This window comes from Hemicordylus capensis, chromosome 9 (assembly GCF_027244095.1).
Source record: "Hemicordylus capensis ecotype Gifberg chromosome 9, rHemCap1.1.pri, whole genome shotgun sequence".
NCBI lineage: Eukaryota > Metazoa > Chordata > Lepidosauria > Squamata > Cordylidae > Hemicordylus > Hemicordylus capensis.
In genome coordinates, this window is record NC_069665.1 from 22,588,607 (window position 1) to 22,611,569 (window position 22,963).

Consider the following 22,963-nt stretch of genomic DNA (forward strand, 5'->3'; position numbering starts at 1 on the left):
GTGGCCAGCAGTCATGGATGATGGGAGTTGTAGTGGGGCTAGCATCTGCAGGAGGGCCGAAATTGAGCAGCCCTGGGCCAGGAGTATTTTTGACACATTCTCCTCCTGTGAAGGCACCACCCCAGGCTCGTCCTTTCCCTCTCCAGCTGCTGTTGAACTGCAACCCCAATCATCCCCAGCCACAACAACGATGGGAGTTGTAGTTCAACAGCAGCTGGTGGGCCAAGGCTGCCTACACCTGCTTGACTGCAAGTCCAGTGTCGAACTTTATATTTAGACAGTGTGCATGTCAGGCAAGTCCAGAGGTGGACTAGGGCACACAATCCTGATGCCCCACCCTGTGCAGGTTGGACACAGAGCCACACCTGCCTATGCCTCGATGGCTTAGTTGTGGTTACCAGCAATACGCCTGTGGTGCCATTGCCTTGTCTGTCCTGGGTCTTGCGAGTCTGCGATGGAGGCATATTTAAGCTTACGTAACCCGTCCCGTTGGCACAGGCACTCCCTTGCCAAAGGTCGTTCTAAGTGCATTTTATGTCAGTCAATGCAACACAAAGACGACATCGGGGGCACTCCCGCTCTCGCCACATAAGCCTCACGGAGAGATTTTTAAGGAAGGTTCCAATCCTCTGTTGCCAGATTTGGCTTTTTTAAAGCCAAATTTTGGGTTACGGCCCATTTGACTCACGAGTATACCCCTGAGGTTCTGGCCAGCCCAACACACAACTTTAAGCATTTCATTATATACATACATACACACACACACATATTTTCACCATCCTAATTTTTCCTAGACCAAGGATAACATATCTGTGTAGCTATGACAAACGCCTTTACCTCTCTGCCTTTGTATTTAGCCCCATGGAAGAAAACAAACTGATAATCTTGTCTTTTCCATTCATGAGGACTTAAGCAGCAAGGGGCAGTGGTCCCTCTAACTGGGATTCCCAGATGACTACAATGCCCATCATCCCCAGCCAAAGGCCATTGCAGCATCTGGGAATCACTGTTCCAGCAAACATTGCAGGCAAATTTATTTATTACTGTAATCCACTGGTCATAACATAAACCATAAACCATAACAAAACATTGAAACGGCAAAACACATGAAATAAAATATAAGTGTAACATTACAGAAAAAGGGCTTCATGGCAACCCTACCAATCGCTAGTCTGTGGCATATTCCCCTGATCACACCATAAAAGGAGGCTCTTGGAGTACCACTACTACGGATATTTATATACCACTCTTCAACCCAAATTCTTAAAGCAGTTTGCATAGAAAAATAAATACATCAGTAAGATGGCCCCCTGTCCCCAAAGGGCTCACAACCTAAAAAGAAACATAAGGCAGATGCCAGCAACAGCCACTGGAGGGATGCTGTGCTGGGGTTGGAGAGGGCCAGTTGCTCTCCCCTTGCTAGATGTAAGAGAATCCCCACTTTTAAAAGGTGCCTCTTTGCTCAATTAGCAGGGCCCGGGCAGTTCCTTATGGATTTTTATTTTATTTTTTTAAAGACAGGTGGGATGGAAGAGGAACTACAATCATCCACTTCCTTTTTTATCACAGATGCTTGCTCTTGCAACAGCAGAGAGAAGGCAAGACTGAAAAGCGGGAGGAACAAGACGAACCAGCAGGAACTGCATGGAGTAATTCTGTTTTTATTTAGAGTTCCTTCCTGGTATATATTTGAAGGCTTTGGTTAACTTGCCACCCCCACCGGCAGAAGGTAGGTTCAGCTGGGAATGAAGGCAGAAGTGTAAAGTGATGCATACTGGGGCAACCCTAACCCATGATGTAGCCTGGGATTAAATGGTGAGCCATCAGGTCTGGGAAGACTGAAAGCCATTGTGCCAAGTCAATATATAAAAACCACAAAAATAGGAACTTGCCTTATACTGAGTCAGACCACTGGTCCATCTAGCTCAGTACTGTCTACAGTACACTGACTGGCAGCAGTTTCTCCAAGGTTGCAGGCAGGAGTTTCTCCCAGCCCTATCTGGAGATGCTGCCAGAAATTGAAGGTGGGACCTTCTGCATGCAAAGCAGATACTCTAAAACTAAGCTATGGCACCATCCCTTAAGGGAAACATGTTACAGCATTCAGATGCTGTCTGTGCCAGGCAAACTGACGGAAAGCATTCTCAAAAGGTAAAATTGTATACAGAAGAACAGGCCCTGCTGAAGGAGAAACTTCTGCAAAGGTCAATCGTGCCTCACCAATACCTTTTGGAGTTCTTTGAGAGTGTCAACAGCCGTGTGGGTAAAGGTGAGCCGGTTGACACAGTATACCTGGCCTTCCAAAAATCTGATCAGGAAAAGTTCCTGATCAAAGACACCTGAGCAGTCATGGGATAAGTGGACAGGTTCGGGTGTGGATTGGTGAAGGAGCTGAAGGACAGGAAACAGAGGGTAGGTATAAATGGACAGTTCTCTAAATGGAGGGAAGAAAGAAGTGGGGTCCCCCAGGGATCTGTACTGGGAACAGTGCTTTTTAATTTATTCATAAATGATCTAGAAGTTTGGGTAAGCAGCGAGATGGTCAAATTTGCTGATGACACCAAACTATTTAGGGCAGTAAAATCCAAAACAGATTGCAAAGAGCTCCAAAAGGATCTCTCCAGACTGAGGGAGTAGACAAAAAAATGGCAGATGCGGTTCAATGTTAGCAAGTGTAAAGTGATGCATATTGGGGCAAAAAAAAAATCCAACTTCACATATACACTGATGGGGTCTCAGTAACTGACCAGGAGAAAGATCTTGGGGTCATGGTGGACAGCTCACTGAAAGTGTTAATACAATGTGCAGCAGCTGTGGAAAAGGCCAATTCCATGCTTGGAATCATTAGGAAAGGGATTGAAAATAAAAATGCTAATATCATAATGTTCTTATACAACTCTATGGTGCAGTCTCATTTGGAGTACTGTACAGTTCTGGTCACCATACCTCAAAAAGGACATTACGGAACTGGAGAAGGTGCAGAAGAGGGCAACCAAGATGATAGAGCACCTTCCTTACAAGTAAAGGTTACAACACCTGGGGCTTTTTAGTTTAGAAAAAAAGACGACTGAGGGGTGACATGATAGAAGTCTATAAAATCATGTATGGTGTGGAGAGAGTGGATAAAGAGAAATTTTTCTCCTTCTCTCATAAAACTAGAACCAGGGGTCATCCATCCAAATGCAAAACAAGGCAAACCTTGCTGGGACAAGGAAACAATTCATGCTCACTACCACAAGACCAGCTCTCCTCCCCAAGAAAGCAGATTGTACCTACCCAAGATAGAGGATTGTATGCATCCGGGTTTTTATTTTACGTTTTTTGTCCACTGCTTTGTTTGCTTCTTCATTCTTCGTCCCAACCCATTCTATTTTTAAAGTTCTGCTCTATTATTTTTTTTTTAAAGATGTAAACTGCCTAGAGATGCACACGTTAGGTCACTCACTCTCTCTCTCTCTCTCTCTCTCTCTCTCTCACACACACACACACACACACACACACACACACACACACACACACACACGTCACAGCAGCAGCCCTTCAGAAAGATCAGCAACATTGGACAAGCTACGCAAGTTTGAGCTGCTTTGAAATATTTCAGATTGTACTAATCACTCTGCCCCACACCCTGAAATTTGATTGCAACGTCTTGGGATACCACACATCCCTCCTTGCATTCGGGAGGTTCACATTATTTCTCTGCAGGCTGCTGATATTTGGACAGGAATAGCCAACATTTTGGAGGGCATTTTAATTGCTGACAGGTCACCCTCCCTCCTGTACACATCCTCAAGAAAAACATGTCACTTCAACGTGAGATTAAAAAAAAAAAATAACCATGAATAGAAAGCAGAAAGAAAACTACTAACTCCACGTGCTTTACACTTTGCATATTTTCAAGTCTACCTGCCTTTACCATTGCAGAATTAAAATATATTTTTTAAAAAATTGCAAATGTCACGCACTTCCTTTAACAGAACAACAGTTCAAGATGATACATGAGGTTTTCACACTCAGTTTCAAATTATTTGCATAGCTTTCCCCATTCGTTCCAGTTTGGGGAAAATCTGGAATGCAAGATGAATCATAGTCGAGACTTGCATTTCACATCATTAATTGCTGAGCCAAGAGTGGGGAAACTGTTCACATCAGCAGATCTTGAGGATGCTTCTTTCAAGCAATGGCCATTCAGTGTGGACAGCGGGGGCAACGACCAAGTTTGCATGAACAGATGCCCACAGAGGCACTAGTGGAGCTGACCATAGAAAGCATGACCCAAGCCGTTTGATAAAGCTGGTAAGTCTTTGAGACAGGCAAACTGGCTAGGATGCAATGTCTTGATTTAGGCCCACCAAAGCTCTTGAGGATCTCTCCCACCCCACCGCTCACCCCCGATATGAACACAGGAAGCTGCTTTGCAATGGACCAAGTTGGACCCTTGGTCCACCTAGCTCAGTATTGTCTAGTTTCAGGCAGGAGTCTTTCCCAGCCCCACCTGGAGGTGCCAGGGATTGAACCCTGGACCTTCTGCATGGACACAGAGGCTTTACCGCTGAGCTAGACCTCACCCCCTAAGGGGGAATATCTTAGAGCAGGCAGTGCTCACATGTAGTCGCTCATCCAAATGCAAATCAAGGCAGACCCTGCTTATCAAGGGTGACAATTCATGCTAGCTACTGCAAGACTGGCTTTCAACCCCCTTGAATAACAGCCTGCCTCCACCAAAGCCATATCCCTTCCCTCATATCAGAGATCTGGTTTTCCAGAACAATTTGAATGGGAACATTTCCTATTTGCATAACATTTGCATTCATGTTTTCCTCAAATTACTATATAAATTCCCCCGATTCCCTAAATGGATTATGTTATGATTTGGCATGTTATTTGACCCATTTACACAGTACCAAAAAAAAACACCCCACCCTTCATCACCCATCATATTAATTTCCAACACTATCTCAAAAGCTTTTCACATAGCCAGCCAATTGAAATATTTGATGGGGTGGGGAATCAAAGACAGTTTGTGTGCTTTGACTGTTATACTGAAACAAATTCAAAGCTTTATGTGGAAAGAATTTCCTCAACAAATCAATAGAACATAGGTATAGTAATGAGAAATACTTTAATCACAACTTTGAAATTGCTGAATTTGCACTGGCATCCTTTCATTGCTGATGAATTTTGTGAAACAATGCCGGCCATCCAGATTAGTGCGAGCTTCAGCTCATATTTTGGTGACACAGAGTGGGCTTCAGAGGGAAGGGAAGATTGGCAAACATCACCTCCCCCTAGCTCATTTATACCTCGCTTGGTATAAATAGTGCAGTGGTCATCTGTACACTGTTGCACATGTACAAAGCTAGTCCAGATGTCAGTCCACAAAGTTTTAGAAATGGAAGATTCTCCACTGGAAAAATAAAGTATTGGGAAAATTTACTGCCCCAAGTGCAGTTTCAAAGCTGGCTTGGTTCACAGCACTGTGATTCTGGAAACACATGTCTAAAATCCCACTCCCCTTATGAATTAGTTCTTCGGTCTTCCAGATTCGCGTCTTAGTACCGAGCACATCCTACAGACAGTCTTCTAGCCAATCAGTTCATTCTTGTGAATACAGAATACAAGTTAATCACTTTGAACATACCTTATTTACCCAAATAGAAGACTCCTCTGAATTTAAGATGACCCCCTTTAAAGATACAGGTCAAATAAAGGTTATACCTATATGTCTCATAAGAGCCTCCTCACAGTTGAAGCTCATTGGAGAGGCTCTTGTCACAACTGCCTTACCGCACCTCATTAGTAGGCTGCAAAGGACAGAACAGGAGGGACGCACAACAGGACATAGGTCTGTTGGTGGCAATTCTCCTTTTAGGAAGTTCAGAAGATACCTGCCTTTCAGTGTTAGAGAGAAGCAGCTCCAGGAGGGGAATATGTAGTAGTTAGACAACAGGGAGGAGCAGAAGGAAGGGAGGAGATGATTAATCTTTACACATTTGCCACTTTTCCAAACACACATTTGGAACCCCATTGGGGAAAGACATGTGGGGTGTATTCTTTTTTGGGGGGGAGAATTGGGGATGAGGGTAGAAAGAGTATTAAGCATATTGTAGGGATTTATACCCAAGATTCCCTGTGAGTCGTGCCTGGCCAGAACTTTGCTATGGAGCTCAGGTTCATGTTCAGCTGTTTGCCCAATGATTAGAAAATTAAGCACATGCTCCAAGGATACAAATTAAATAATTTTATTGAAGTTAAAAGAGCTAACTTGAAAAAGTTTGAACAAATTAAAAAGTTTAACAGAGATCTCACCAGTTCATTTAGTCTTTGACCCAGGTCCAGCAATGGAGGAGGGGGGGATTAGGTGGTCAAGTCCTGAGCTGGAATCTCAATGTGAGTTTGAAGAAAAAGAACCACCACAGAAGAACCAGAACTATTCCCAACCCCATGGCTCAAACTTCTAGAGTCCTTTTTTCCCCTCAGGGAAAAGTCTTAGTTTCCCGGGGGAAGATCTTGATGTACCGATTGTTTGGCAATTGTTTGGTGACTACTGCCACATTTACAAAAATGTATTGGGGTCTTGAGTATTGCTGAGTGAAGAAGATTTTAGGTGACTTCACCCATCACTTGAGCTCAGTTTTCAAAAAGAGATCTTGTTGGCATGTGTGCAATTCCAACAACCTACACACAAAAGGGTTTTCTGCTACAAATTCTGCACCAGCCACCACTGGGTTTTTGTTACACGCACACAGAGTGTGTCATTCCTAGGGTTGTGCAGCTATGTCATTCCGGCAGGCATGTCAAACCCAATATGCCCTCTGCTGAGCATTATCAGAAGGAGTTCTGCCATGAAATGATGGGTGGGGGGGAAACCTCAAGAGCTGAGAGGCACTGAGCAGGCCATTCAACTTGGTCCAACGGGGTGCTGGGAAATGCCAGATTTCTGATCTGACAATTTCAGGGGGCCTTGACGATCCTCCTGACAATTCCTCTGTTGGATCAGATCAGACAAGCTTTTGGATCACAGTAAATCTAGTAATGCTACTGTTTATGCCACTTTAGTGCCTCTGGCTTTTACTAAAGGCAGGACTTGCTTCCTTATGGAATTACTTTTCCAAGAAGGCCCACCAGACTTTTTCTCATTAACAGTATCATTTCACCAGCCATAGTTTGACCCAATCTATGTTACAGAACTTGGAAAAAAAATTGGAACATTATATGTTTATTAATGTATAGCTGACCTTTAGCTTGGTGATTTTATCAAAAGTTAATATGGGCATCCTATGGACCAAAACTCCTATATTGGGCAGCAGCGATATAGGAAGATGCTGAAAGGCATCATCTGACACGGCACAGGAGAGGGCAGTGGTGAACCCCTTCTGTATTCTACCAAGTAAACCACATGGCTCTGTGGTCACCACCGACTGGACCTTTATGGACCAAAAAAGTGTCACAACCCACAAATATCAGTTCCCCTGGGCAAACATAGTTAAATAGGCTTGCTCAACCATGTAAACACATTCTTGTGAGACTCCCATTTGCTTTAACAGCCAGGAGATGGGAGTCAAAGTTGAAAAGTTCATTACGAATATGAATACAAGAAGAATATTTATATGCTGTAATGTCTTCTTGAAGCACACTTTAATGCCTTCTTACATATCTAAAAAGTAAATTCCACAGCATCATTTAAGGCTCTAATTTACATTTCACAGTTTGGTAAGTCAACAAATTGTGGGCCTCCTCCCTGAGCCATTTGCAAGCAACAAAAGAGACAGTCTGTTTTAAGAGGTGGGAGGAACAGAGGAAGCGGATCCTCCAAAGTGTTAAAAGTACTTCAAAGGGAAGGGCAAGGAACAGAGACAGATACCAGAAGAAAGAGTTCCACAATGAAGCGTCTGTTATGGTCTGGCAAAGTGGAACATAGGAAGGTGCCTTATACTGAGTCAGACCATTAGTCCATCTAGCTCAGTATCATCTACACTGACTGGCAACACCTCTCCAAGGTTCTACGCAGGAGTCCCTCCCTGGAGATCCTGCCAGGGATTGAACCTAGGATCATCTGCATGCAGATATCCTTCCACTGAGCTATGGCCCATCCCCTAATGGGAAGATCTTACGGACTTCACATTTAGTCTCCCATCCAAATGCAAACCAAATCAGACCCTGCTTAGAAAAGGAGACAATTCACGCTCACTTCCACAAGATCAGCTCTCCTTCCCCAAGAGTGGATGGAGATAATTTAATCTTCCTCTCATGTAATACCAAGATCACCCCATGAAACTGACTGGGAGAAGATTCAAGACAAACGAAAGGAAGTTCTTCATGCAACTCAGGATACGGAATTGCATGCAAGATGCGACAATAACCTCAGACCGAGGGGCCTCGAGGAGGAGGAGGAGGAGTCAATTACGCACAGCCATGACAGGTAGGAGGAACCTTCATGTCCAGAGGCAGTGTGCCAGGTCAGTTGCTAGAAAGCAACAGTGGGGGCCTGTGAGGTCTTCATGGAAGCAGAGCTCAGAGGCAGAGAATCTACTTTGCAGAAGGTCCCAGGTTCAATTGCGGGCATCTCCAGGTAGAGCCGGGAAAACCCTCTGCCTGAAAGGCAAACCTAAGCTAGACGGACAAATGGTCTGACTCTGAATAAGGCAGCTCCTATATTGCAATTTGGCTGGTCACTATGAGACTAGATACATCTTTGCTCTGTGCAGGTAGGGAAAGCATTTGCCGAGGCTGCCGCAGATCCACTGTCCCAGCAGCACCGCTGCTCTTACTGTGTGCCTGGCACGATGGAAAGTCAAGAGAAAATTTTTGGTTTACACACCTTGCCCCTTTCAGGTTGATACAGACAACCAAAGGTCTTTGGCCTGAGATCCCTCCCAAGATCAGCCAAGACTGAGGAACTGGTCTCAAGTCGAATCAAGGCCCAGACCAATAGGAAGCTTAAATATGCTTCAGAAAAATGAAAATGAGAAAGATATTTCCAGCTCCAAGATGATGGCATCAAATGCCTGAATATCTGGGTTTCCCCCCAACCATGACTAAAATTCTACTAATAATCCAGCCTCTTCCTGCTTCCCCCCCCCCCATAGGATAAACAGTCATCCAATTTATTTACATTACAGTGGGTCCCACCTTTCCTATAAGGCCTTTCCAATGGTGCGGCCACACCTGGAGTACTGTGTACAATTCTGGTCACCACATCTAAAAAATGACATTGTAGAAATGGAAAAGGTGCAGAAGAGGGCACCCAAGATGATCAAGGGCCTAGAGAACCTTTCTGATGAGGCAAGGTTACAACACCTGGGGCTATTTAGTTTAGAAAAAAGACGACTGCAAGGAAACACGATAGAGGTCTATAAAATCATGCATGGTGTGGAACAAGTGGAGAGAAATTCTTCTCCCTCTCCTATAACACTAGAACCAGGGGTCATCCCATGAAATTGATTGCCAGGAAATTTAGGACCAGCAAATGGAAGTACTTTTTCACACAAAGCATCATCAACTTGTGGAATTCTCTGCCACAAGATGTGGTGACAGCCAACAACCTGGATGGCTTTAAGAGGGGTTTGGATAACTTCATGGAGGAGAGATCTATCAACAGCTACTAGTTGGAGGGCTAAAGGCCACCTCCAGCCTCAAAGGCAGGATGCCTCTGAGTACCAGTTGCAGGGGAGTAACAGCAGGAGAGAGGGCATGCCCTCAACTCCTGCCTGTAGGCTCTGCAGAGGCATCTGGTGGGCCACTGTGTGAAACAGGATGCTGGACTAAATGGACCTTGGGCCTGATCCTGCAGGGCTATCCTTAGGTTAAGACACTCCAAGTGAGGTAGGTTTGGTCAAGAGATAGTTACTTTCCAGAGGTTACTCAGAGCTTCAGAGATACAAACAGGTATCATTCAGTAGATGGGACAGAACTGAAAAAAAGTTGGAAGAGAGTGCAGACTCTTTGTTTGGGAAGTCCCTGGTGCAAATCAAGCCTCAACTATGAACTTGCTAGGTAGGCTCAGGCAAGCCACTCTTGGCAATGTTCATCCTTACAGGGTTGTCAGAAGGATTACAGAGATTATGCATTTAGAAGACTTTGAACATACTACTACTACTACTACTACTACTACTACAATATTTATATACTGCTTGTCAACCAAAGTTCTCAGAGTGGTTTACATAGAAAAATAAATAATACATCAAGAAGGTGGCCCCCTGTCCCCAAAGGGCCCACAATCTACAAAGAAACATAATTTAGACACCAGCAACAGCCACTGGAGGGATGCTGTGCTGGGGTTGGATAGGGCCAGTTGCTCTCCCCCTGCTAAATATAAAGAGAATCATCATTTTGAAAGATGCCTCTCTGCTTAGTTAGCAGGGGTTAGTTAGTTGCTTAGTTAGTTAGTTAACATACAAAAATACTAAACTGCTATTATAAGTATGGAAAGAGTTGAACCTGTGTATCTTTCCTCCAATCTTAAAAGATGCACCACATTCATTGTCAAGTGGCAAAAGAGGGCGAGGAAGCTGAACAGGGTGTGCAGTGCAAACACAGAGCATCACAACAGGAATCACCTTATTGGCGGCAACTGCAGTGATCACAGATGTATTCCTCAAGGGTTGAAACCAAACCCAAGGGCATACTATGCCCCGACACGTGCAGACTGTGAAGGCCTGCCCATTACGCCTCTAAGCCATTTCTCACACCCTTCAGGAAGCCCACGTGGAGCATTGCACGGGGTTTCCAAGCTAAAGCCTGGCCGCTCTTCGTGCAGTTTTGGGTAGAGGAACACAGGCTCTCTTATTCATCTGACACAGGCAATTATGCAAGCTTCTTGTTTTCATCTGATCTCGGGAAATTACTCATCACTGTAGCATGTTCAAAAAGGGCCTGCCATCTCAGAGCGAGGAGGAATACAGAGAGTGATCTAAGTTTCATACAGCTCACCAAGAAAAGCTACGCTGGTCCTGACAAAATACCCACCACCCACAACTTCAAATGCACAGGCTTTCAGTAATCCCCCCTCCCCCCCGCCACTGAGTTTCATGCCAAAATGCTCTAGAAATCTATAAAAACCATCCATACTCACGAAATTGCAACGTTGCTGCCGTCTATGACAATGTACTTCAGGTGTGCTCTCCCCGGCTCATTCTTCAATTCCAGCTTGTATGGCATTTTCAAAGACTCCAGAAACCTCTGCACCCCAGTGACAGAAGGATCAGCTTGACGGTTGTACAACCCCCCGGGTCTCCTTTCTGGATAAGGGCCATTAAGTTGTGGGGGGAGGATGGGGTCCGGGAGCTGGTGTTCAGAGAGATCAGGTTGGTGAGGAGGAGCTTGCCTAGCTCCGAACTGCAAGGGGTTGCCGCGTCCCTGTGGGCCGTGCTTTGTGGCCTGCTCGGCACACGTTTGAAGAGCCACGGTTTCTTTCGGGATCTGTGGCCATGGAGCCTCCAAGCCCCCTCTTGCTACCAACCTGGGATCTTTGGGTTTCCTGTCTTGAGCTGCCCCCTGTGCAGTGTCACATGCATGCAAGCGACCATCACTTTCAACATCACTTGTCTGGGAATTACAGCACTGCTCTGAAAAATAACTTGAGCGGACTTTGCTGCAGTCTTTATGCGGCAAATTCTTGCCACAAGCAGTTGTGTTTTGACTGTTCGACATGTTTGACTTTTCTTCCACCTTACGCTGCGTTTGTGGAAGAAAAGCTACATTTTGTTTTGTGTTCTTCGGTGACTCCAGTTTATGATCCAGGCCATGGGGACCTTTGTTGCTGGAGCTGCCTTTATCTTTCACTGCCTGGGTTCCGACAATCTGGCCTTCCTCTCTGAGGCCCTTCTTACTTTCTCTTTCAATTTCTTCCAGAAGCAGTAAGGGCTCAACTGACTGCCCCAGGCCTCCAATCACCTTCTCTACAATGTGTTGCGAGTAGCCCATGCTTTTGAAGAAGTTCACCAAAATCTTGTATTCCATCTCCTCGCTGATCTCCTCGCTTTCTTTAGTGCACGAGCTTGGCTCGTCTGACCTGCCACCCGAATCCGCGACCAGATTGGTCAACGCCGCAACGCCAGGTGCATTACAACTTGTCCGTCTGCTCTCCTGATTGTTTTCCAAAGAAAACTGTTTCTTGGGGAGCCTCTCCTCCGCATCCGATGATCTCCTTTTACATGACTGCCTCTCTTTAAATGCAGGCATCTCCAGTGAACTCAGACCGTTTATAGGTACAAAATGCCTTTCTGGGGTATCGGGGAAGACCGTGTCCATTTGCTTGGTTAACTCCGAGACCGGGGTACCTGCGTTGTTCCTGGCTTCCTCCTGGCCTGCTTTACAGTCACTGTTGATGGCAAATCGCTTCTGTATTTCATGTGGAAGAAGTTCCGGCATCTCATCACAGGTGGTCAGATCTATAACGTCCTCTGCTCTGCAGCTCTCGTTCAGCGCAAGGCTGAGCAGTTCGCTCTTCAGGGAGCTGGGCAAGATCAACAAGTCCATCGTGTACTTATCCGCATGGGCCTCAACAAGATACTTGAACTGCTTCTTCACTTTCGACTCCCTGCCATTTAGCAGGTTTGTGTTGTTTTTGAAAAGGCTAATGAACTGCTGGATGTGGCTTCTGGCCATGACGACGGGCTCAGCACCACCCTTGATATTCAGCACCCCCATTTCCACAACAGTGATGTCAGCAGAGGTCCCTTGGATGAGGCAGTTCAAGAAGAGTCCCTGAGCACCTACAAATATGCAGTGCATGTCTTTGGGATAATGTTCCCTCTCTTCTAATTCAGGTTCACAGAGTCCTTTAATATACTCCTGCAACAAAAGGAAAGAGAAGTTAGGGCAGCCAGCATTTTTACAGTTCAAACGCCTAGACCAGGGATTCTCAGCTTTGGGCCCCCAGATGTTTTTGGACTACAACTCCCATTATCCCCAGCTGCAATGGCCCTGTGGCTGGGGACGATGGGAGTTGTAGTCCAACAGCATCAAGGGACTCAGGGTTGGGAACAGTGATCCCTCTAACAGGGTTTCCCAGATATTGTTGACTACAACTCCCATAATCCCCAAGCAAAAGCCATTGCAGCTGGGGCTTCTGGGAGTTGTCGTCAACAACATCTGGTAATCCCTGTTACAGGGAACACGGGTTGGGAACCTAGACACAATACCTTTCTACCTCCATCCATAAGAAGTACTACACCTAAGGCAAACCTGTCAATATGATTCCAGGTCACTGAAGACATTGGTCTTTCATGGGTGGGTCATTGCTGGGGATCCACAAATTTAGGCTTGATCTGTGGTCGCCACCAATCCCCTCAGATCCTTTCCCAGCACACATCTTAGGAGCAGTGTTCCCTCTAAGGCATGCACCCGCTCACAAGTTATCTGATGTCTGCTCAGTTAATTTTAGATCCCGCTCAGGTTGAATCAGGAAGGCCCTACTCTGAATGCACGTGCATGCACACACTGCCTTGATATTGCCGCTCAGAACAAAACTCATTCCGCACACAGATGGAAAAAAAAACAGAGAGAACACTGCTTAGGAGAGAGGTGGATCTTCTGACATTTGCACTGGGGTGTGGAGATGGGGAGAAACAGCCGGAGCCTCCTGGTCAGAAAGGATTCCTGCTGGTTCTGACCTTCCTCAAACTAGCAGTGGAAGCGAGACTTCTGGTGGAGATCTGCGTGGTGCTGGGTGTCCTGCTAGAGCCAGAGGGCTGGGGGCACTCGCAGGGACAAGCCGCCAAGTGGACCTGCAGGTGCCTGGTCAGAGCCAGTGGTCAATTCAAGGCACAAATAGTTCCAGGGAGCATTAAAGCAGCCCTACTAGACTAGGCCAAAGGCCTATCCAGTGTCCCATTTCCCACAGATGAAGGAATATCCTGCTGCTGCAGAGCTGGCAAATAGCTGTGACTAGTAGCCTCTCGAGGCGGACATCTAAGCTCGTAGCTAGCAGCCATCACACCTTATTGCAGTGAACTTCACAAATTACAAGGAGAGACTCTCAAGTATAGTCAGACAGTGGGTCCATCTCCCTATAGTCCACACCAACTGGCGGCAGCACTCCAGGTATAGCCCCAATTCCTTCATACCTGTCACCAGTCCCTGATGAACCGCTGTCCCTTATTTAGGATATTTTGGGGACGCCATTTAAAGTCCGTCAGTGTGAACAGCTAAATTTGTTACTCTTTAGATTTCAGCCTTGTCTTCCAGATCACTAGAACTTAGATCATGCGAGGTGGGGGGTGGGGGTGGGATATAACTTTTCCTTTTGAACAGCTGATAAAACATTTTATAGCTGCATTTGCTAGTGTAAAAACACAAACATTCCCTTGGCTTTTCGGCCAGTGAGAACAGGCTACTTAAGGGTGAATGGACTTAGCATGGGAAGAGGATCCTTCACTGATGTGCAACAGGTCTGCAAGGAGGGGTCCCAAAAGTCTACGGGGTTCCAGGAGACCCCATTAAATGGCTGCATATCACCTCTTCCAGCAGGGATGCTCCTTGGCCAAAGCTATCCCAGGCCAGTTGCGTGTGTCACTTCCAACGCTGGTGAGGAAACAGGAACACCATCTAGCAAGACTTTATTTTTAAGTTGTTACACAAAGACTGTGTGTGTTGAAACAGGAATTCAGAATGTGGAGTCAGACTCATAAGGCTGTTATCAGAAAGTAAAATCCACAAGCACCCACTGTACATCTTAAGTTCATCACGACCTGAAAACAAAGACAGAGGTTTCCCTACAGTCAAATAACCCTTTTTTACACCAGTTGGTCTGCTGAGGAACCAAAGGATACCACAGAGGAGTCTGGGGCATCTGCCAAACCCTGAATACACACAGAGCAAGTAATAGGAACAAAACAAAAAGAAATCTCATGATATTTTGACATTCTGTCCTGCCCTTTCTCTAAAGAGTTGAAGGTGGCATGCACAGCCCACTTGCGTCACTTTCACCCTCAGAACTGGGAGGGAGGTTGGGCCAGTCCTCACTACTCGGCGGGGATTTAAACTCAGGTTTCCCAAGCTCAAGCTCAACAGCCACTACACGCCAGTACAAGCGGGTTATAAACTTGAAGCCACAGAGTTCTCATTGTGGAACCCCCGAGAAGCTTTGGGAGGTCCCTAGCAACACTTGGAAAACCACTGACAGCCCATCTGAATGGACGTCTGCTTTCTCTTCAAGACAGCCTTTCCTCTTTTGAAGCCTGCTGGAGCCACCAATTTACCAAGAAATGAGAAGGGTGGTTTGCCAGGGGCATTTCCAGTCAGGAACTAGACCTTCTCCTAACATGCAAACTCTAACAGCACTCACTCAGCTGCTGATGATGATCAGGGCCTAGATCTCACTGAGGTTCAGAATTCAGAATCAATTTTATTACAGCTTTAAGCCAACCAGAACACTGCGGTGCTATGCATGTGTCTGGGACCTATCACTTCAGGCTGCGGTGCACAAGGACGGGGAGATTATGCCTGGATGCTCTCCATACAGAAGACTCCCTGCACACAGAAGGCAAAAATGTGAGGGAGAAGCTGGGGAAACAACCTGTTTCCTTCTACTCCTGAACTAGCAAGCTCTCTTGCCACAGATGCTATTTTCTCCTCACCCCTGCTAGGTTAGCTCAGTGGAAGAGCATCTGCTTTGGATGCAGAAGGTCCCGGGTTGAATCCTTGGCAGCATCTCCAGGTTGGGCTGGGAAAGACTCCTGCCTGAAAAACCTTGGAGAAGCCACTGCTGGTCTGTGTAGACAACACTGAGCTAGATGGACCAAGGGCTTCACTGGGTATAAGGGTTTCCTATGTTTCACTGCCCTGAGGGGCCAAATTTGGCCCAAAGCGCCCCCACCCCGCAGCTGACCCCCACATATGAGAAAGAGAGAGAGAGAGAGATTCCAAAAATAAAATAAAGAGAAGGAAAGCACAGGAGTGTGTCCCAGAAAACATGAGAAAGAAAAGATATCCCAGGGAGCTGCATTTCTCACAGAGATAGCCCTACCACAAGTTTCAAAGCCTGAGAGACGGCCTTTGAACACCAGCTGCTGAGGCAATACTAATTGCAACATCTTGGCTTTACCCCTAAAAAGTAACATGGAAGATTGCCTAGTAATAAAAGCAGTTAAGCAACAAAACAATAGTAAAACGAAGGTCACATGCTTCCAAACATTAACTGCCACCCACGCCGATTCCTACGCCCGAGAGAGGGTCTAGCCCAAAAGAGGTCTGTGTCTGCATGAGCTTTGGAGGCACCCTTAAGGAAGCTGCCCAATGCAGAGTCAGCTCATCAATCCACGTAGCTCAGTATGATCTGGACAGACTGGCTGGCAGCAGCCCTCCGAGATTTCAGGCAGGAGTCTTTCCCAGCTCTGCCTGGCGCTGCCGGGGGTTCTTGTTAAGCTGGGAGCTTCTGCGGGCCAAGCAGATGCTCTACCACTGAGCGATGGCCATCGCTTTCCTGGGGCTCCAGTCAGCCCTTTTGCCGACGCTGTATAAGTTGCTGCTGTTTTCAAGAACAGGATGAGCCTCTCACGCTTGATGTGTGGTGAAGCAGAGACGCAGCGGCATGCAAGGGTTGGAGAGGAGCGGAATCAGAATGTAATGATGTGCTGCATAGAACGCAGCCGATGGGATTGATTGGTGGTCTGGCCTGCCCCTTCTCGTGTTCTAGCTGCTTATTTCAGCCGGGGATCTCACATTAAACATCAAGGCTCAGTGGCAGTGGTTCAGTCACACAGCACCTGCTTTGCATGCAGACGTCGAGGTTCAATCCCTGGCGGCATCTCCAGGTAGGGCTGAGACAGGCGTAAGATAGCCCCAGCAAGAATCCAGCTGTGCTGGGGCTGGATAGGGTCAGCTGCTCCCTAGTATTCTCTCTAATTTTTTTTTCCCATCTAGGTGCAGAATGAATTTTATGCTGGGTGGCAGTATCAAGGCAGTGTGCGCACACATATATTCAGAATGGAGCCTTCCTGATTAAACTTGAGCGGGATCTAAAATTAACTGAGCAGCTATCCCAAAAAGTGTGAGCATGTGCACTTGTGCACGCCTTCGAGGGAACACCGTTGCTCTCCCTCTGCTCAGTAAAGAGAAGCACCACTTTTTAAAGGTGCCGCTTTGCTCAGTTAGCAGGGGCCAGTGGCCTGACTCGGTATGAGGCAGTTCTCAATGTTCCTATCATTTCTGTGACCCAAAGGATACTACTAGTAAGGTTCCCACAACAAACTGGCATGCCCTGACCCACTGATCACATTAAACCAGCAGCTGCCCATCAAGGAGGTTTCAAGATACATATGCGACGACGACTATGCAACGTCAGTTAAGGGATGCATAGCTGAGGCATCATGTCGCTCTCCCTTACAGGTTGTAAAGCTGCCTTATACGGAGTCAGACTATGGGCCATCTAGCTCAGGTCTGCACTGGCTGGCAGCAGCTCTTCAGAGTTTCAGATGAGTGCAGTATTTCGGAGCCTGGCCTGGAAATGCCAGAGACTGAACCTGAGACCTTCTGCATGCAAAGCAGATGCTCTGACTTCCATTGTCCTCCCTCAACCCATAAACCTCAGATGCCCATTTCTGTGCAAGTGGCAACCCAGGCACGTGCTGGGATAGGCCTGTCACTGACTCAGGTTTCCCTTGCATTGGCCAGAAATCTCTTCCTGCTGCTTTAATTCACCCTATTCAAATGTTTGTGTAATGGGAGAGTACATACATGCATCCAGAAATGACAACACCTTGAGTACTCAGCAAAGAAACAGCTGAGAAACTGACTAGCATATGCTGATAATATTGATCTAGCAGAGGTCAACTCTAACTCTCAGGAGGAGAGAGAGAAAAGGAGTTTTCCAAGACCCCAATGAAGGAGGCTTGGCAGATTTCCTCTAAGTGTTCATTACAGTCTTCATTAACTTAAAAGATGTACATGCCACCATTCTTCATATATGAATTCATGGCAGCTTACAAGAGAAGTCATTCAAAATAACCCCCCCCCCACAAAAAATCACAAGAAACTTGATTTTTTGAAACTCTAAAATCAAATCAAGAAACTCTAAAATCATAGAATGCAGGATAAGACCATCAAAACAGGGCAGTCACAGAAAAATGTATAGAGTTAGGGGAAGGCCTGCCGGAATTAAAAAAAAAGTCTCCAACTTTCATTTAAAATTAAACAGGGAGGGGGCGAGCCTAAGATCAAGGGGCAGGGAGTTCCAAAGTACAGGCAATGGCAACACCCAAATGTCCAGATTATCTGGGACCATGCTGCCAAATGCTCCGGTGGAAGACGAGGAAGAAAAGAAAGGCAAAAAACAAGGCTCTAAACAAATGTGTATTAATTACTCAAACAACCCGTCTAGGAACAGGCCTATAGTTTACCCCAGAACCATCTCCATTAGTGGCGAGACAGCAGTAACACAGATGGAAGAGGAAATACTGACATACACTAGCATTCTTTTTGTACTTGTTCTTTGATAAAGTTAATTCCATGCTGTAGATTGGAATTACATTTGAGACTCTGATCAGAAAAGGTTGAAGACAACTAAGCTGAATGTAGGCAGGGATCTGACTGTTTTATTCTTCATATTGCACGTAGCAAGTTGTTAACTGCTTAAATAATGACAAATAAGCTTCTTGGAAAGTAATGTTGCTTGCTATACATGATTTCACATAGTTTAATTTTAAATTTGTCAATAGAAAAGCATTTGCTGTCGCAACATTTATTCAGTCACATATCTTACACACACACCTATATCATCTAGTTGAAATAGTTTTAAATGCCTATTACATAACATTGAAACATGCAAGCAAATGTCAATGTTTGAGTAGTTCTTAGGAAAACAAGATTTCAATAATACATCAAGACTGGTTTTTAACAAGTCTCCCAAGAAACTGCTTGTTTTAAATTATTTGTTGCTCCAGCAAAGCAGCTGCATCGTATGCTTTTACTACCGCTATACTTATATACCCCTTTCCAACAATAATTCTCAAAGTGGTTAACACACACACACAAACAAGATGGTTCCCTGCCTCTCCCGAAAGGGTTCACAATCTAAAAAGAAAAAGAAGGTAGACATCCGCAACAATCACCGGAGGGATGGTGTGCTGGGGCTGGATAAGGCCAATTGCTCTCCTCCTGCTAAATATAGGAGAATCGCCACTTTAAACGGCATCTCTTTCCTCAGTTAGCAGGGGATGAAGGTAAGAGCTCTTAGGAGGAGAGCTGGTCTTATGGTAAAAGTAAAGTTGTGCTGTCAAGTTGGTGTCGACTCCTGGCGACCACAGAGCCATGTGGTTTTCTTTGGTAGAATACAAGAGGGGTTTACCACTGCATCCTCCTGCGTCATGTGAGATGATGCCTTTCATCACCTTCCTATACTGCTGCTACATAACAACATAAGAGACTGCTGCCTGATATAGGTGAAATATATATTTTGAACTGCTGCCTGATAACTGTTGCCTGTTGTAGGTGTTTCCCATAGTCTTGGAAACATACCAGCAGGGATTCAAACTAGCAACCTTTCGCTCCCTAGGCAAGTCATTTCCCCACTGCGCCATTAGGTGGCTTATGGTAGCAAGCATGAATTGCCTCCTTTGCTCAGCAGGGTCCACCCTGGGTCACATTTTAATGGAAGACATGTGAGATATTATGTAAGATATTCCCCTTAGGGGATGAGGCTGGTCAGTGGAAGAGCAATTGCAAGCTTAATTGCATGCAGAAGGTCCCAAGTTCCCTCCCTGGCATCTCCAGGACAGAGCCAAGAGAGACTCCTGCCTGCAACCTTGGAGAAGCCACTGCCAGTCTGTGCAGACAATACAATAAGGTAGATCAAGGGTCTGACTCAGTAGAAGCCAGATTCTTATGGCTAACCCTTGCGGCAAACCATTGGGAATGCAGGATAAGACAAAAACTCACTAAAACAGGGCAGTCACAGAGAAATGTACAGAGTTAGGGGAAGGCCTGCTGGAATTTAAAAAAAAGTCTCCAACTTTCATTTAAAAGTAAACAGGGAGGATGTGAGGAGAAGGTCCCAGGTTCAATCTCGAGCAGCATCCGCAAATAAGGCTGGGAGAGACTGCTGCCTGCAATCTTGGAGAAGCTGCTGCCAGTCTGGGTAGACGATAATGAGCGAGGTGGGCCTGTGGTCTGACTCGGGATCTGGCAGCTTCCAGTGTTTCCCCTTCCAAATGGCCAGGGAATGCATTGAACTTCTGAACGGCTGAGGGCCATTTGGAAATTCAATGTATTCCTATGGTCCTCGGGCAGGAACCAAGGCAGAAGGCTCCACGTTCCCTCCCTGGCAGCATCTCCAAGATAGGGCTGAGAGGGACTCCAGCCTGCCCCCTTGGGGGAAGCCGCTGCCAGTCTGGGTCGTCACTACCGAGCTAGGCGGACCAAGGCCCCGACTCGGCGCCCTTTGCCCGGGTTGCCAGCCAAGGAGGCTCCCCAAGCCTAAGCCCCAACGGGTCCCCTCGAGCCCAGCTAGTCGTGCCCCGCCCCGGCAGCCCCAGACACCCCCCCCCCACACCCCGCTTACCTTGGCGCTGCGCACGCCCTGGGGCTCCCCAAGGAGGCTGAGCCAGATCCTGCGCCCGGCGGGCTGGGGGGAGCCGGCCTCCAGGGGGGCCCAGCCGCCGCCGCCGCTGTTGAGCGCCCCCAGGACGGCCAGGCGCACCCGAAAGAGGCGCTCGACGCGGCCGCGGCTCCGCTCCAGGAAGCCGCTTTTCTCGGCCGGCGCCGTGAATTCGTCCAGCACCGGCGGCGAGGAGGAGGCAAAGGCGGCGGCGGCGGCGGCGGCGGGGTTATGATTGTTATTATTGGTGGTGGAGGCCGCCATTAGAGCGGCGCGGGGCCCACCGGGCGGCGGCGGGAGCAGCGGCAGGAGCAGCAGCGCCAACCGCCGCTTCCCATCGCTCCGGGCCTGACGGGAGTCAGGGCGACAACCTCCTCCGGGGAAACTCCCCCCGCCTTCCCCTCCCACCCCGGAAGCGCCCAGGCCGCCGCATCGCTATGCAACGCCGACGTCACCATGAGGCGCCGGCGCGACACACCGAGAGAGCTACGAGCGAGGCCAGAGTGACCGCCGCCTCGGCTCCAGGAGGCCCTCCCGGGTTGCCCTCGAAGCCTTTGCGCCGCGCCGCGCCCCCGCTCGCCCGGATAGGATGGCTCGACGTGTGGTGGGGCTGTTTTTGTTTCCATTAGAGAGTGGGGACTCCAAGCGCCTTGTCGTTGTTTTTAGTTGGTCGGAACTAAAAAACAAACCCCAAACCTTAGAATGGGTTCGCAGCAAAGTTGCCCCGGTGGAAGCCCTTCATAGGAAGGGCTTCCGATGGGCACCAATGTACGATCTGAGTGTTTTTGGGCCGCTTTCGTGTTTGTTTGTGTGTCCTCAATGCAACAAAATGTAGCAGCAAAGGCCAAAGGGCGTGCGATCTCCCACTCATTCAGCTTTTATGCCGCAGCGGAAACGTGCTTTGGGGGCGGTGGTGGGGGCGGAAATTGAGCCTTCTTATTTGATTTATATACCGCTCCTCCAAAAATGGCTCAGGGCGGTTTACAACAAATAAAAACAATTAAAATCAATTGGACAGTTAAAATCAAAACTAAATCAATTAAACAAACTCATTTAAACATTAACCTTAAAATCATTTAAGAGCAGCGTTAAAAACACCGTTCTGGGCTCCTTGGAGGAAGAGCGGGATATAAAATGTAAAAAAATAAAAATAAATAAGCAAAGAGCCCTGGCAGATTCATATGGGCGAATGTGGCCCAACAGATACCCCGGCCCCAAGCTGTGTAGGGCTTTAAAGCTCAAGACCAGCACTTTGAGCCGGGCCGGCCCAGAAGCAAACTGGCAACCAGTGAAGCCGCCACAGGATCGTTGTAACCCTCAGGGAGCGACAAGCACCCACAAACATCCTTGCAGCCAACTGAAGCTTCTGAACCGTCTTCAAGGGCAGCCCCACGCAGAGTGCATTGCAGTATCCAGTCTGGATGTTACCAGTGCTTGCGTTATGTTAAATGTTTGAAATACCAGAAAACAGGCCGTGCCCCTAGTAACTGGGCATTGCTGAATTATATGCAATATGTTGTCTTGTTTGTCACAGCTCCCTTCTCTCTGAACGTGTATTGATTACTCAGATGCCAATGCACGAATTGCATTTAATTCTCACTTGCTGTACACTCCATCGTTCTCCACCTCTTTCCTCTAACTGCACTCTTCCTTGACTGGCATCTTGAGGTTACTGGTGCCACCAACTGTTCTCATGGATGTAGTGCAACTTTTTCAGCAGCAAAATAAACACTTTTATTTACAAAGCAACGATGCTTAGTCAGAGACCATAACACTCTGAACATCTGTTGCGGGATCTGGTTCTTACTGTTAAAGTTCGGGGCAGTACTGTTAAAGTCATTTGGGCAGATAAAATTAGTTACCAGATTATCAAAGAAACGTTTTAAAACATCATGTTTTCCTTTTGCGTACTGATGGCTTTTAGCACATATCCACCGACATTTGAAAATGTAAAAAGAGATAGATACTAGCCCCTCCCACACCAGTCTAGACTTTCTTCCTTGAAACACGGTTGCCAACATTTTTTTTTTTTTGCAGAGCTCTTGTGCTTTTAACAGCTGCCTGGCGTGAAGAAAATGCGACTTTCCCCAGCTTGCAGATTCAGTAATGGGAAATGCTTGAATGACCAATTTCTGCCTGCTATGCAGCTGTTAAAGACACAGGAGCTGTGGTTAAAAAAAAGGAGGGGGGGGAACTGATATAGCAAGTCCCTAATCTCCCTAATCTATTTGTCTCACCACTTGACTCATACTGACAGTAACACCTAGGAATGAGATATATTGTAATATTTTTAATGTTAAAAAAAAAATCCAACATATATGGTACTGAGTTAAGGCTAGATAGTGCAAATTCTAAAACTGACCTGGTACTGAACTCTTGTGAAGTTTATGTGGTATGACTAATTTCAGGACCTAACCCTAACCCAAC

At 46.8% G+C, this 22,963-nt stretch overlaps 1 protein-coding gene across 2 annotated transcripts in view; it reads right to left on the reverse strand.

Moving 5' to 3' along the window:
• The window catches only part of N4BP1 (NEDD4 binding protein 1), a 28,831-nt gene extending 7,852 nt beyond the window's left edge, over positions 1–20,979 (reverse strand). The window contains exons 1-2 of one of the 2 annotated variants that reach the window (XM_053271432.1): positions 20,501–20,979; positions 11,075–12,795 (exon numbers count right to left, since the gene is read on the reverse strand). In XM_053271432.1, the coding sequence (XP_053127407.1) occupies positions 11,075–12,795; positions 20,501–20,800 (2,021 nt within the window). In that variant the 5' untranslated portion in view covers positions 20,801–20,979. The remainder of the gene's footprint in view (positions 1–11,074; positions 12,796–20,500) is intronic. The other variant, XM_053271431.1, reaches the window with a different exon arrangement.
• Positions 20,980–22,963: the final 1,984 nt, after the last annotated feature.